This window comes from Besnoitia besnoiti, chromosome VIII (genome assembly GCF_002563875.1).
Source record: "Besnoitia besnoiti strain Bb-Ger1 chromosome VIII, whole genome shotgun sequence".
Taxonomy (NCBI): domain Eukaryota; phylum Apicomplexa; class Conoidasida; order Eucoccidiorida; family Sarcocystidae; genus Besnoitia; species Besnoitia besnoiti.
The window spans coordinates 2,844,801-2,857,526 of record NC_042363.1 but is presented as its reverse complement, the minus strand read 5'-3'; the positions used below and the strand labels follow the sequence as shown (position 1 = coordinate 2,857,526).

General features: G+C 56.6%; 2 protein-coding genes across 2 annotated transcripts; one reads left to right on the top strand and one right to left on the bottom strand.

Moving 5' to 3' along the window:
* Nucleotides 1-3,026: 3,026 nt before the first annotated feature.
* Nucleotides 3,027-6,505, bottom strand: BESB_085190 (alveolin domain containing intermediate filament IMC14; the record flags this gene model as incomplete). Its single annotated transcript, XM_029366869.1, has 5 exons — nucleotides 3,027-3,552; nucleotides 3,699-3,796; nucleotides 4,020-4,697; nucleotides 4,908-5,528; nucleotides 6,155-6,505. 5 exons carry the CDS (start codon nucleotides 6,503-6,505, stop codon nucleotides 3,027-3,029), a joined length of 2,274 nt encoding a protein of 757 aa, XP_029217329.1.
* A 2,188-nt stretch (nucleotides 6,506-8,693) lies between these two features.
* On the top strand, nucleotides 8,694-10,781 carry BESB_085180 (uncharacterized protein; the record flags this gene model as incomplete). The annotated part of the gene is made up of 1 exon (XM_029366868.1): nucleotides 8,694-10,781. One exon carries the CDS (start codon nucleotides 8,694-8,696, stop codon nucleotides 10,779-10,781), a length of 2,088 nt encoding a protein of 695 aa, XP_029217328.1.
* Nucleotides 10,782-12,726: the final 1,945 nt, after the last annotated feature.

Below are 12,726 nucleotides of genomic sequence, written 5' to 3'. Positions count from 1 at the left end.
AGGTTGCTTTGGCGGAGTGTTGGCAGCACACAAAGGTAAGACGGGTCTCTTGAGCGCAGCGATCTTCGCCTCACGACTGCAGCAGCAAAAAAACCTGAGGTGACCCGCTGCCTGAATGTACGCTTGTGCGAGGACGTGAAGGGTGAAACATCAAAAGCAGAAACGCCACCTCAGGTAGTGCTGAACATCCGCCTCGCTACATCGGACAGGGGCATGCCCGTGTCGGGGCGTGTCACAGCCAATCGAGCGGTCGAGTAGGGAGCTATATGCCGTTAGCCTTCGGCGGCAACACACGGAACTGGGATTTCTTTTCGCTGCCCCTTAAAGATGACATCAGAGGTGTGCCAGCACTCCCCTCGTAGGGACGATACACAAGAGAAATTCTGTCTGCCACCTGCTTATAGCAGAAAGGTAATGCGTATGAATACGGAGGTCCACTCTACGCAGAAGAGCCCGAACACTACGCTGAACTTCGTCAGACGGAAAATAAAGACTTTGATGCGATGGGGTAATGCGACCGGTCAGGGCGAAGCCGTAACATTCCGCAGAACGCGACGCAGGGGTCTGACGGTCTCCGGGAGGTCTGCATTCCCCACTTCAAAATGTCTTCCCCTCACAGGGAACATGGAACGCCGCTGCCGAAAAAGTAGGACAGAATGCCGTCTTATTTGTTGAAGCTTTCTGTTAAGGGCTCGCGCCAGCCACTGTGCGAGACGGAGAGGGGATACTATAGAGCATGCAGCCCTGCTCCCTCCGCGGCACCGCTAGGGTAGCTGGCGTGTCCCGCACACGGGCTCAGTTTATAGTGTAGTCTCCGTTAGGTTACAAGATAAGTCTTAGATGTCCTACTGAGAAGCCCGTGGTCTTGACGGAGGCGTCCTACTGATTTCGCATAGCAAGAGTTCGCGGGCAAGCCAACAATTCTCCGAAGTCGAACTCGGCAGTATCGTGCAGCACAGGCAGGGCATCGACATGGTGCGGGATAGTCTGTCATCAAAAAGATGGGTGCTGTCATACTTGGGCTGGTCTCCCACACTACAGCAGCTCATAGGCATTTCTTGTTTCGTAGAGCGCTGTCCCACACCAGACAGTGGAACTTGGATGGGGAATTTGGATACGGCGGACGCCTGAAGCAGCCGCGTGACTAGCTTAGGAGGCATGCAAGAGAGCTGATCCAGCAAGATACTTGTTACCTGTCAGAAGTGTAGTCATGTCGTGCCTAGGAACGAAGCGCACAAGGTGATCTATTGTGCCTAACCAGGGAGACAAGCGTATGTGTCACTTCGACGGTAGGCGCATTGTACTCCGGCCGACGACCGCCCCTCGCAGAGTATTCTCTAAGGGAAAATGCGCCATCCTCGCATCTCCCTTCTCCAGTGCCAATGGTTTCGCTGATAAACTGCGAAGTGAGGCTTCGGTTACCTGCACGTCGTGGACGCATGAAAACGGAAAATGTAACCCGGAACCTTCTCCAAGCGTGCAAAGTCACAGGCGGGGATGTGCCGAAGGCCTGAGTCTAGGGCTGCAGTGCAGACTGTTTTGAACCACCAAAGATAGTGTGCTATCTTTGATCATTTCGCAGTCCGGGAGTGGGGCACTCCCGGGCCTGAGGTGATGTGCTGGACGATAGTGCATCTACCTTGATACGCAAAATTTCACGTTCAAAACAAAGGATCACTGAGTAACCGTGTGCTTCCCTTCCAGTGGCGCCAGAGCGCGTCGACAGCCACGGTATTACGTGCTCGAGATGCTTTGCAGTCTCGGAGATGTTTGCTCGTCAGACGACACTTTATACGTCGCTTCGAGGGTCCGTTCAGCAAAGAGGGGGCCCACCTTCATCCTCTCCACCACCAGGAGTGAGCAATCATAGTGTGACAGATGATGGAGTATATCCGGGTAGTACCGAAGCACCGCGAACTACTTCTGAACTGCAAACTCTGCAAAAATGTACATGCGCAGTTGCTTTACGTATATTAGGGCTAGCAGGCACCAAAAAGGCTTGGCGCTTAATGTGCATTTCGCGATCGGCGGGACCAGCGCAATCACAGTTGCATTTCTTAGCATCGGTATGCTGTATCTATACGGTAGGAGGCTCCGTTGCACTGCAACAAGCAATGCCGACGTCTTGTCACGGCTTTGCTCTATGAGACGAGTTACACACAAATACGAAGCGCACAGCACAAATCCTGCCCCAAGCTGGCTTCGGGTCGGGCTATCAGCTCCGCCACAGACACATCTTCTGGGTTACTGGCTCACGAATTCGAACTGATTGTTTCCAGAAAAGCACGCCAGACCGAAAAAAGAGCACCGCACGTGCGGAGCAATACTTGCCACAAACAGAAGGGTGCCTCTGTGAAGCCCCCAGCACGTACTGAGATCCTCTTTCAGCCATGCAGCACAGCGCTCGTAGGCAAAAATATGTAAAGAACAAGGGCGCCCCTGTCTACAACACTAAACAGCGATGCTTCGTTTCTGTATATGACCCAACATCTGCGTGCCACACAACACCATAGAGGGTGCAGATCGTTCAGGCCACGCTTCCATGAGTCCTCGTATAGGTTTAGATGAACTAAGAACACGGTCTCCACGGACCGGACACAATAGCCCTGGGAACTCTGAGAATTGACTGGTTATGCATTTCCTCGCCATTTCGACGAGCTACAAGTGCGAGACAGGGAAAGGCAGAAGAAAGGAAAGCAACAACTGAACGACAGCCGCGCCACAATATACGGTGCATCACCTGGCAAACAGACACACCTCCCGGTGAACGTCCGTCCCCCCGTCCTCCGCCCGAGCCAGCGTCGGGACGGGTCGCAGCGTATTTCCCAGTCGAGTCCGGTGTCGAAAAAACCAGTAGCCTTAGCCTTTCGCACTCTCCCCAATAGGCCAAAAAAAACCCCATCACTGCCCTCCCACCGATTCGAGCTACTGCAGCACCACTGCCAAGTGCCTTCAGCTCTCGGCGCTTCGTTATGAGTAAGTCGACACCACAAGACGGACGAAAGACGAACTGCCATGAAGAATACTCACACTTCTCCACGGACCAAACTGCGGACGCCCTCGTACACATTCAAGCCCGCTTGATACGCATTCTGTGCAGCTTGTCGCGCCAGTTGCACAACTTCTTCTTTATAACGGTCATCAAGAAGAGAGTCATTTTGCGGCTTATACGCGGATGGACGAACTCCAACGACTGAGCCGGGACCAACAGTGACGAGCGGGGCAGTCCTCGAGGCATATACTGGCTGCGACCTCTGGAGATACACTGGCCGCCGACCAGCTTCTACTACTCGTGGAGGCAGTACCACGGGAGCCGGCCGATATACAGGCGACCGCGCCAAGCACGCATGGTGAGTGTGCAGCATGGGCCCTGCTGGCAGCACGGGGAAGGCCGGAGTAAACGGTGCCTGGGACGGAAAAACAACGTTGCTGTCTGCATACCCCACCGAGGCTGATGAGTGGCGGCACAGTCCGCTCGCATGTGCGCTCGGGGGTACCATAAACCCAGAATAGCTCACAGTATTCTGTGTGCCAACGAGGAATCCTTCAGGGCTGCACACAGCATCGTACAATATAGTCGTCGAGACATATGGGTCGACTTTCCATTTCAAGCCCCATCTGCAAACACGCTGCGCGTCATCCTGGAGGCTACTGGGATGTGACTAATAAGAGCAGGGGAACTACGCTGTCATGCTTACCTTTTCATGGCGTCTTCATTGTTCAGTTTTTCAAATTCGCTGAACTTCATGGGCCCGTATCGCGTCTGAACCATGACTTCCCTGACGGGCATTTGATTCTGAAAAGACAAAGACACGATGCAGTGCTCATATGCACAGTTAACTGAACCTCCAGGAGAACGCGGAAAACGGCATGCATGGCATCCGAGCCTCACACTCAAGCGTGCACCTTACTATTCCGTTCCTGTCTAATCACAGAAAAGAAGGCAAACCTGAAGCGTTAAGCGTGACACGAGCGTGCAAGCGGCACCCCCCAGTCAAGTGCCGCTCTTTGAAGCATACCATTTGTCCTCTGAGTTCCTCCAAGAGCTGGTGCTGTTCCTTTTTCAACAGCTCCTGCTGCGCATCGTATGCCAGCTTCTGACGCTCGGCCTGCAGTCGCAACAGTCGCTGCTGCTCCCGAAGTTCGAGCAGCTGCACTCGTCTTTCTTCGGCAAGGCGCGCGAGCCGAAGACGTTCAGCATGAAGCCTTTCATGCTCCAGCCGCAAATGTAGCTCTTCTTGTCGCCTCCGCAGAGCTGCAGCGTCGTCTTCACTTCCTGTCTGGGCCCGTGGAGTTCCGAGGGAAGTTGACTCCGCGCTCTCACTGCCAAGCGTTTTTCTGACTGCACTCTCAAATCCGCGGATCCCCAAGGCTTCGACGTCCACGGTAGGCGACCCCGTCCGATCCATACTATCAGAGAAGCCACCTTGAGTGGTGAGCGTCGGCGGCTCGAGCAGGCGGTGCCCTTTTCTAAGTGCGTATTCATTATTCAATTTTTCAAACTGCCGGAAAGGCATCACTCCTATATTTGTCTGTATCATCGGCGCCGCGGGCGAGGGGTACATCTGCGAGACGGCTGGTGCCACCGAGCGAGGCGAATGCACTACTTGCGGGGGGAAGACGGGCTCAGCCGGTGGAACGCTTCCTTCTTCGACCGTCGCTGGTGAGGACAGGTAATATGACTGAGGCGTTTGCACCTGCAACGAAACAAACAGTAATAGTCGATAGAAAGAACTTCAGTAAAATCACACGCATTCAGTCATTCCCAAGGCGAGACTTGGAAACCCGCTCATGAGTCACTATCAGTGAACTCGGGCAGAGCAGCCCAAGAGTTATCCGTACATGCAATTCAAAAGAGGCACAAGCCTCAACGCTACGCAGTCCCCGTTTGTCCTGTCGTCGCTTACCCTTGCTCCAACACCAGTGGAACACCAATCACCGCACAGTCCTCGTTTCCTCCGGCGGTTCTGGTTCCTCGGCATAACAACGACGTCCATGTTGACCGGGGGGCTTCGAGGAGACACCAGCCTCAATTGGCGTCTGCTAACGCAGTTGGGTACGTCGTCGTCGATAGGAACAGGAGGCATGAAACACCCAAAGAGTCCCTCCATCACAGCATCGCAGCATCCCTCTTGACGAGGAAGCTGTTCGACGAGGACAGGCGTGGCAGGAGCGGCAACAGGAATGCGGCGGGGCGAGGCAACCTGAACAGGGGGAGTTGGGACCTCCTGCACGACAGGTACACAGTGTGTGCGAATTTCCGGCTTCTTGACGATCTTCTCCACGTAGCGTACTTGTGGAGCGTGCTGAACACGTTCGACCGGAACATATCGGAAAACCTTCTGAGGAACAGGAACATCTCGGTATTTGTACTCGATGCGGTAATCAAGCACTTCCACAACCTTCTCCACCGTCACTGGTTTGTAGTACACGCGCGGAACATCGACAATTTTCTCCTGGATCACCGGTTTGGGCACATGAGTGATCTTCTGCTTGATCACGGGGCGAGCTACCGGAACAATTTTCTCCTGGTCAAGGACAAACGCGACTCACACACAGAAAATGTGTGGAAACAAGAAGGCGGTGTCTATTCTTCTTCACCACGTCCTAACAGCGCGAAGTAACATAGCTGCTGGGCTTGCCGGGGCTTCCCGGCCCGCAGAGGCTGTCACCGAGCAACGCAGATAAAATTCCTCCCATATCCCTCCAAAACAGGCCTTCTCAAACGCCAAGGCCTGCACGGTGATAAAAACGAGAACGCAGTCGATTTCCCGCGTTGCACAGCACTTCTGGACGAGCACGCCCAACACGTACCGGAAGTTTTCTGGGTCCACGGAGCGACCACGGAACCACGGAAGAGCAAACACTTGTTGTGGCGCCGCACTTATATAGACGCGGCTACACCAAAGCAAAACGGATGTCCGCGCCGCGACGTCCTTTTGAGTACGCTACACCTCGGAAAAGTTTCTCCGTATCAGTTGAATATATTTTTTACTCACATGCCGACCTCGACAGAGCTTACTACTACATCATTGAGGGCAGCTCAGCTCATCAACACGTCAGAGGAGGACGGGACGACGTGTTGCTCTCGAAGGTGAGAGAGTTGGCGCGCCAGTGTGCCGACTGATCGACGGGCTGGCCAAGCTTCCCTTACCTGAAACACTGGAGTAGGTACTTCGACAAATTTCTCGACAACTTGGACTTGGGGGACGTCAACAATGACTTCTCGCGTAATGTGGCGTGGGACTTCGACGATGCGCTCCTGAATCTCGGGACGGGGCACGTGGATGACCTTCTCCATCACCACTGTTTGCCGGTCTTCCACGACATGGTCGCGGTACTCGACCTGCGGCACCTCGATGATCTTCTCAGCAACCATCGGTTTCGTGGTATACGTGACTTTCTCCTCGATTCGAGTTTGCGCTACCGGCAGTCCCACAAGGGAAGTCACGGGGACCGCCACAGGCTCCCGAGTCTCGCAGCACGTATCGCCGCAGCACTCCATCTTGACTTCTCAGATGATAGGCAAACCTGAAATCCTGTAAAAGGGCAGATGCCAGCAGCTGCTTGTCTGGCGTGGCAGTGGGCACAGACGGGCCTTGAATGCGCTGGGCGCAGTTTGAAAGACTTAGGGTGTCGAGCCGTCGTACCCAACGCTTGGCTAGGTCGCAGTACGCGCTGCTCGCCTGGATCTCCGTTTGCACAAGGAAGCTGCGAAACAACTGACCTATAGATAGCTGGAGAAGTGTATGGCAGCCAGAATAAAACGCAGCGCGATCTTGGGTTTTCTGCGATGCATCACAAAACCGTTTCAGGTGGGCGGGGATGCGGGAGCGGGAAAGTAGGCACACCGAAAAAGTCCCCCCAGGCGACGACGCCGGCCACTGATTGTATCGTTGCTTCCGTACCCGTCTCTGCAAATGCAGAACCGCAGACGCTCTAGCAGCAGGGACTCGCCTTGTTTTCAGAGGTTAACAAGAACGCACTCGCACGCGGCTCGGAGCACACGAGGGAGCAGTGTCAGCAGCACTCTCCAGTGATCATCGATGCTGGTCAGCTAGCCCGTAAAAACATCGTGGCGACCCACGCGCGGACCGTGAAGTGAAGGGAAAGAGCATGAGGTCAAATGCCTGCATGCACCCGCTAGCCTGAACGACGAATGCCAAAATCTAAGGCTCGAAAAAGCAAAAGCGTGCCAGTCGGCCTTCCCGTTCCTTCCTCAGAGAGAGTCAACAAGTGCATCACACGCCGTCGCATTCAGTTGGGCTGCCCCCGGCAGAGACTCTGCGCGGCCGCGCGGCTCCGCACATTCGACTCTCCCGCGCCACACTGGAGGCCAGCCGGTGGCTCGCGCGCGCGGGTCCGTCTTTTTCGAAAAGGAAGATGCTCCCGCCGAAGTGTCCTCCTCTCCGCTTGAGAATCGAGGAGAAGCAGTAGCTTCCAAATCTGGTTGTGTGCGGGCCTGCTTCGGCGACTCGCGAGATGGAAAGCGAGGAAAACCTCGATGCTAGCCCTCGAGATGGATCTGACTCGCTCCGGCACACGGCGGGTCCTCGACGCTGCTGCGGTCGGGCGGAATCCCCGTTCCACTTGACATGACCAGCTCGCCACACACGTCTCCCCGCCACAGTTTTCCGGCTTCAGAGGATGAGGCTCTCTTTTATCGCGGAAAGACACCTTGCATCCAGCCAGAGCGACGCTTGGGGGGTTTGACTCCCCACTAGCTTGAGGCTCGACGCCGCGCCTTGGTAGCGAACAGCAGCAGCAGCAGCACATCGGACCGCGCCTCCCCCTCCTCCTGGTGATGGGGGTTGTACGCTGGCTGCGAGTTCGGTCAAGACTACAGTTTCGGCGAGGGTTTTCGCCTGTCCTCGGCGTCAGATTTTTCCATGCGCCACTTGTCAAGGCTAGCGATGTCGATGGGGGGCACGTTCTGCAGCACACTCGCTGCGACGCGGCCGCGGCGGAAATTTAGTTGTTGAGGGCTTCCTACGTCGCACCCCCCTTGCGCATTCTGTTGAACGACCATGTACGCGCTGCCGTTTCCTCCCCTGCATGCGCAGCAGCTTGGCGCTGTGGCAGACAGAGAGGAGCAGAAGGACGCGCGACTTTTGACCGCGACCGTTCCTGATTCCCTAGTTATTCGGATCGCACGGTAATTCTCCCCCGTTCGTGCTACAAGTGATTTGAGGCGGTCGTGCGTGACTCGCGATGACACGCGACGGCACCACTTGGGTGCTGTCTTGAGCGCAGGGCCAAGTGGCGGCAACTGCAGATGCGGGCCTGCTACGCTATCGTCCTGTCTTCTTTCTCTTCCTCTGGAAGCACTCCTGGAGCACCTACGCCGCTTTTCTGCGTGTATCTTCTTCAGGGATGGTGTGGACGTCTCGCGTCTCAAAGGGGTTTTTGTGTTGTTCACTGAGTAACTTGGCAACGTCGCCGGGGGCCTCGTACGCATCCATTTCCAGCTTCGCGCGAGCACTGCCTTCTGTTTCTGGCTCTTATCTGCGGCAGCGTACCACCCATGCACACATCCGCCGCGCGTGTGTGTGCGAGCCGCTTGAACGTTTCAGGGCACTCAGCGGCAACGACCGCATCATCGTGCCACGTTTCGTCGTTTTCGTCTTCCCGGCGTGGCTGTAGTCGGGCACTTCCGGTTCCCCCGCATCCTTCCCACCCAGCCTCCGTGTTCAATGTCAGTTCCGCGGGTTGAGAGGTCTGCTTGTTACAGACCGGCGGAGGTGGCGGACGTTGATGAGGAGCGAAGCCAGCCCGTCGGCGCCCCCGACGTTTCCCAGGGGGCTCGGCATTTCTCACCCTCTTCAGGCGACCATGCCGCGGCAAATGCCGTCTATAGCGCAGAAGCCCAGCATGGAGGTGCGTGCGTGTTTCGCGGCAACTCAGCCGCCGCTCCGCTCCCTCTGCTTCCTTCCTCTTCGTCAGCTATTCCGCCCTCCAGTGCATCTCGGCCCCACTTGACGGCGCCCGTCCACAGGTTTGCAAGGGAGGCAGATCTTTCTCAGCTGCCCCTCGGAGCTGTCCGCTTCCGCCCCGTGAAGGCTTCGGACTATTGGCAGCTTCGGCAGTTGCACGAGGAGCTTTTCCCGTTCAAATACGAGCACGCCTTCTTCGAGTTCGTTTGCAGGGGAGAGTGCTTCTCTCTCGCTGCTGTCGTTTCCAGAGAAGACCTGCAGCGCCTGCCACGGCTCCTGGGGCCGTCCATGCAGCCGCGGCCTTCGGCGGAGGGCGAGGCCCGCGCACGCGAGTTCTCTGCGAGTTTCCGCCCCCGCAATTCGAACGCAGCGCCTTCATCCGTTGGCGCAGTCGTCACACCAGCGGCAACCCAAGAACACGAACGCGGCCTAGGCGGCGTGGAATCTCCACTTGCGGCGTACAGAAGTCCCTCGGGTCCCCATGCACGCGCCTCGGAACCCACGGACGCCTCCCCTCCGGCCTTCAAGGCCCCTGGCGGGGTCGTACCCGACGGTGAAAGCACCGGCGAGCGGTCGCTGACGCACGCAGGCGACACTGCGCCGAAGTACCCGGACGACGTCCTCCCCCACGAGCCGGCGGAGTTGAGGTGCAAGCCTTCCGCGAGACGACAGGATCCACGGGAGGCGCCGGATGTCGCGCGTGAGCATTCATCAGACGCGAGGGACGCGACGGATAACGGAAGTCGCGCACAGGCGTCCACGGGAGGTACCCAGGAGCGGAATCCGCACTGCGCTGAAGATGAGCCCGACGAGTTCGTTGTGGGGATCATCACGGTCTCGCAGCGGTGCGCTCACATTCGAGCTCACGAGATGAACTGCTTGCGGAAGTGGTACAGATGGAAGCACGAGTGTGCGCGTGAAGCTAGCCCTGCCTCAAGCACCGCCGTGTCGCCGGCAGATTGCGACGAGAAAAAGCCCGTTTGTTGCAGCCACGCTGCGGGATTGCGAGGACGGCTTCGATCAGCCACGATGCGGCACCAAGGTGCGGACGCTGCGCGTGAACACGGCGGCTCCGAGCATTTGCGCGATTCGTGCGGCACAGGAACTCATCCCAGTATGCGTGAAAGATCCGACGAACTACGGGACGGCAGCGGAAATGGCAGCACAGGCGAGAAGCATCTGACTGCGTTCCCCTCAGAAGAGGCGACCAGCCTGATTTTCCCGAATTTGCAAGCTGATGAATCTGTAGCAGATCTGGCGTATATCCTAACGTTAGGAGTCGCGGAGGAGTTCCGGCAGAAGGGCGTCGCGCAGGAACTCATTCAACGGACTCTGACCTACTTTGCGTGCCCGTGTGCCAACAGGCTCCCGACGCAAGTGATATTCCTACATGTGGTAGATTACAACCACGCAGCAGTGCATTTCTATGAGAAACAAAAGTTCGAGTGTCTCGATCACACAAAGGACTTCTACCACATCTACGGCGCGCTCCATGGGGCTTTCTTGTATGCATTCAACCTGGCAGCTCTGAAGTCTCGCTGCGAGTGTGCCGCCAGAGCACCGGCGAAGTGCCCTCTGCGGTTTTCCTCCACAGAGGCTGCCGGCGAACACGCCCATCGAAACGTTCAGTGGGGACTGGCTGGCGTGCAAAACGTCTTTCGAAAAGTGGGAGAGACTTTGGTGCACCTGTGGAGCTTCCCTAACCACGCCAAAGGCGTCGACCCCGCCGACGCCCGCGCTGGCGGTGGAATCCTGTACGAGGACGGTTTGAGGTCGTGTCCAGGGCAGCAAGAGGATGGCAATGAACACATGCAGCGCGACGCTGGCGGACGCGCGCGATCCGCGTGAGGCGGACGTGAGCGGCTGGTGGGCTCGTGCGCAGGCCCCGCCGGCAGTGTTGCTGGCGTGACTCGCATGCCCCGAATTTTTTTTTCGTGGGAACGCGGAAACACTGTCCGGAATGCTTAAACGCAGAGCGCGGCACCTGCAGGCGTTGCCGCTAAGCATAGGGAAGGAGGGTTTAGGTCTTCTTGTGAGGAAACTGCAGAGGCGCGGCGTGAGCATGTGGTGCCGCAGAGTCGTCGCCAGTGAATGCCACGCTGTAATATGGCCGTGTGAGCACTCCGCTCGACGTCATGCCGCGAATTCTGGCCGGTGCAGCACCTTGTTCTGAGCCCGAAGGTGAACCTCCATACATACTTGTTGGCTAAGCGAATTCGTACGCTGGCGAACCGCCACGGTGCCCATGCATTTCTTCGCTTTGCGATGGAAGGCCTGCGGCTGCACGTCCTTGGGCACAAGTCAGCGTAGGGACGCTGTTGGTTTCCACCAAAAATGAGGGGATCCTGCTAGACACTCCAGGAACGGCACTGATTTCCCTCTGTGCACGTAATCCAGTAGGACGCACATGCAGCCAAAAACAGAGGCTGCTGCGGCGCGCTGGTAGCCAGGTACATCTCCAGAGCTCAGGATCGATTATACACGTGACCGCGACGTATGTAGAGCTACTCCAGGTCAAAATACCCGATCCCTACGGACCGGATGCCTTCGTAGTGCCTGGCAGGTGATGACAGCAGCAGTTGACAGCCTCTGCGACAGAAGAAAACCCGATATATATACCCGAAATTCGTAGGCAGCGTCCTTCGGAGGCTGTGGAGCTGTCCTTCGAACAACCTCTTTGATTCGGCTGTCTCCCAACACGAGCAACAAGCAGGATAGCTTGCGTGTGTCTCTTGCCAGGCGCTGCGCCAAGCGAAAAGGAGCTCCTCCTCAATATCGCCCTTCATCCACTAACACAGAAAAGTAGACACCTCTCTGAAGGACAGCGACTGCCTTTTTTTTTCTTCGTCGCATCCGGCGGACGACAAAAACAAGGCTGCAGCGCTCTAAACAATATTGAATGCACGCTCAACGCGCGGGCCGTCATTGGTTTGCGCTCCGCACTCACGCCAAGATCGGCGCTGCCACAAGATCCACCCTTAAGACTCGTATTACATTTTTGTGTCTAACTGACGGCAAGTCGTTCAGCCTAGTGAAGACGCCGTTTCGTCTCCATGCCTGGTGCATGCGGCAAAGTCACCGTTCAACGAAGTGTGCTTGTCTCCTAAAAAGCGACAAAAACGTGTTGACGGAGCCCGTAGTCGACGGCAGGCAGGAACCCAACACCGCTAACTATGTATTCTAACAGTAGCTTCATGTCCCTATGTGATATAAGCTGCGAACCATAGCGGAAGACTTGAGCAGTTTTTCCGCTCGAGCGGCGTGCAACGAAGGCAAGCTCGACGGTTGAGGCAGCTTCAAGCCGCGGCGGAACTCAGGCTCTTGGCTTATTCCCACTCCAGAGCGTTCCTCGCTTTTCGCCTCCTTGTTGAGAGAGACAGTCTGAATCCAGTCTCCGAATTTCTCTGCCCGCTTCGTCTTCCGTCCCTCTTGAGCCTTCTTCGCTCGAAGAGGATGCACGGTTACGTTTGAGGATGAGCTCTGGTATGCAACTGCGCAGTCTGGGGGTCGCGGCATGTTTCTCCGCTTTACTTTCTGCATTACCGCAGGTACATCAAGGCCTTTTGACGGCAGTCTCCTCCATTAGTCGCATTTTCTACCTTTCGTCTCCCTTTCTATCGTTCCCCTCTCAAACTCATACGCCTTCTGCTGAGAGTAGGGGCTCGCGGTGGATGGGATGCCTGCATTCGCGACATCCCCTGGCGCTTGGATGCTTCGCTCGTCCCATCACTGACGCTGCGCAGGTGTTTTTACGAGACGTGCAACTCAAGAACAATCAGCATCTCGCGAAAGC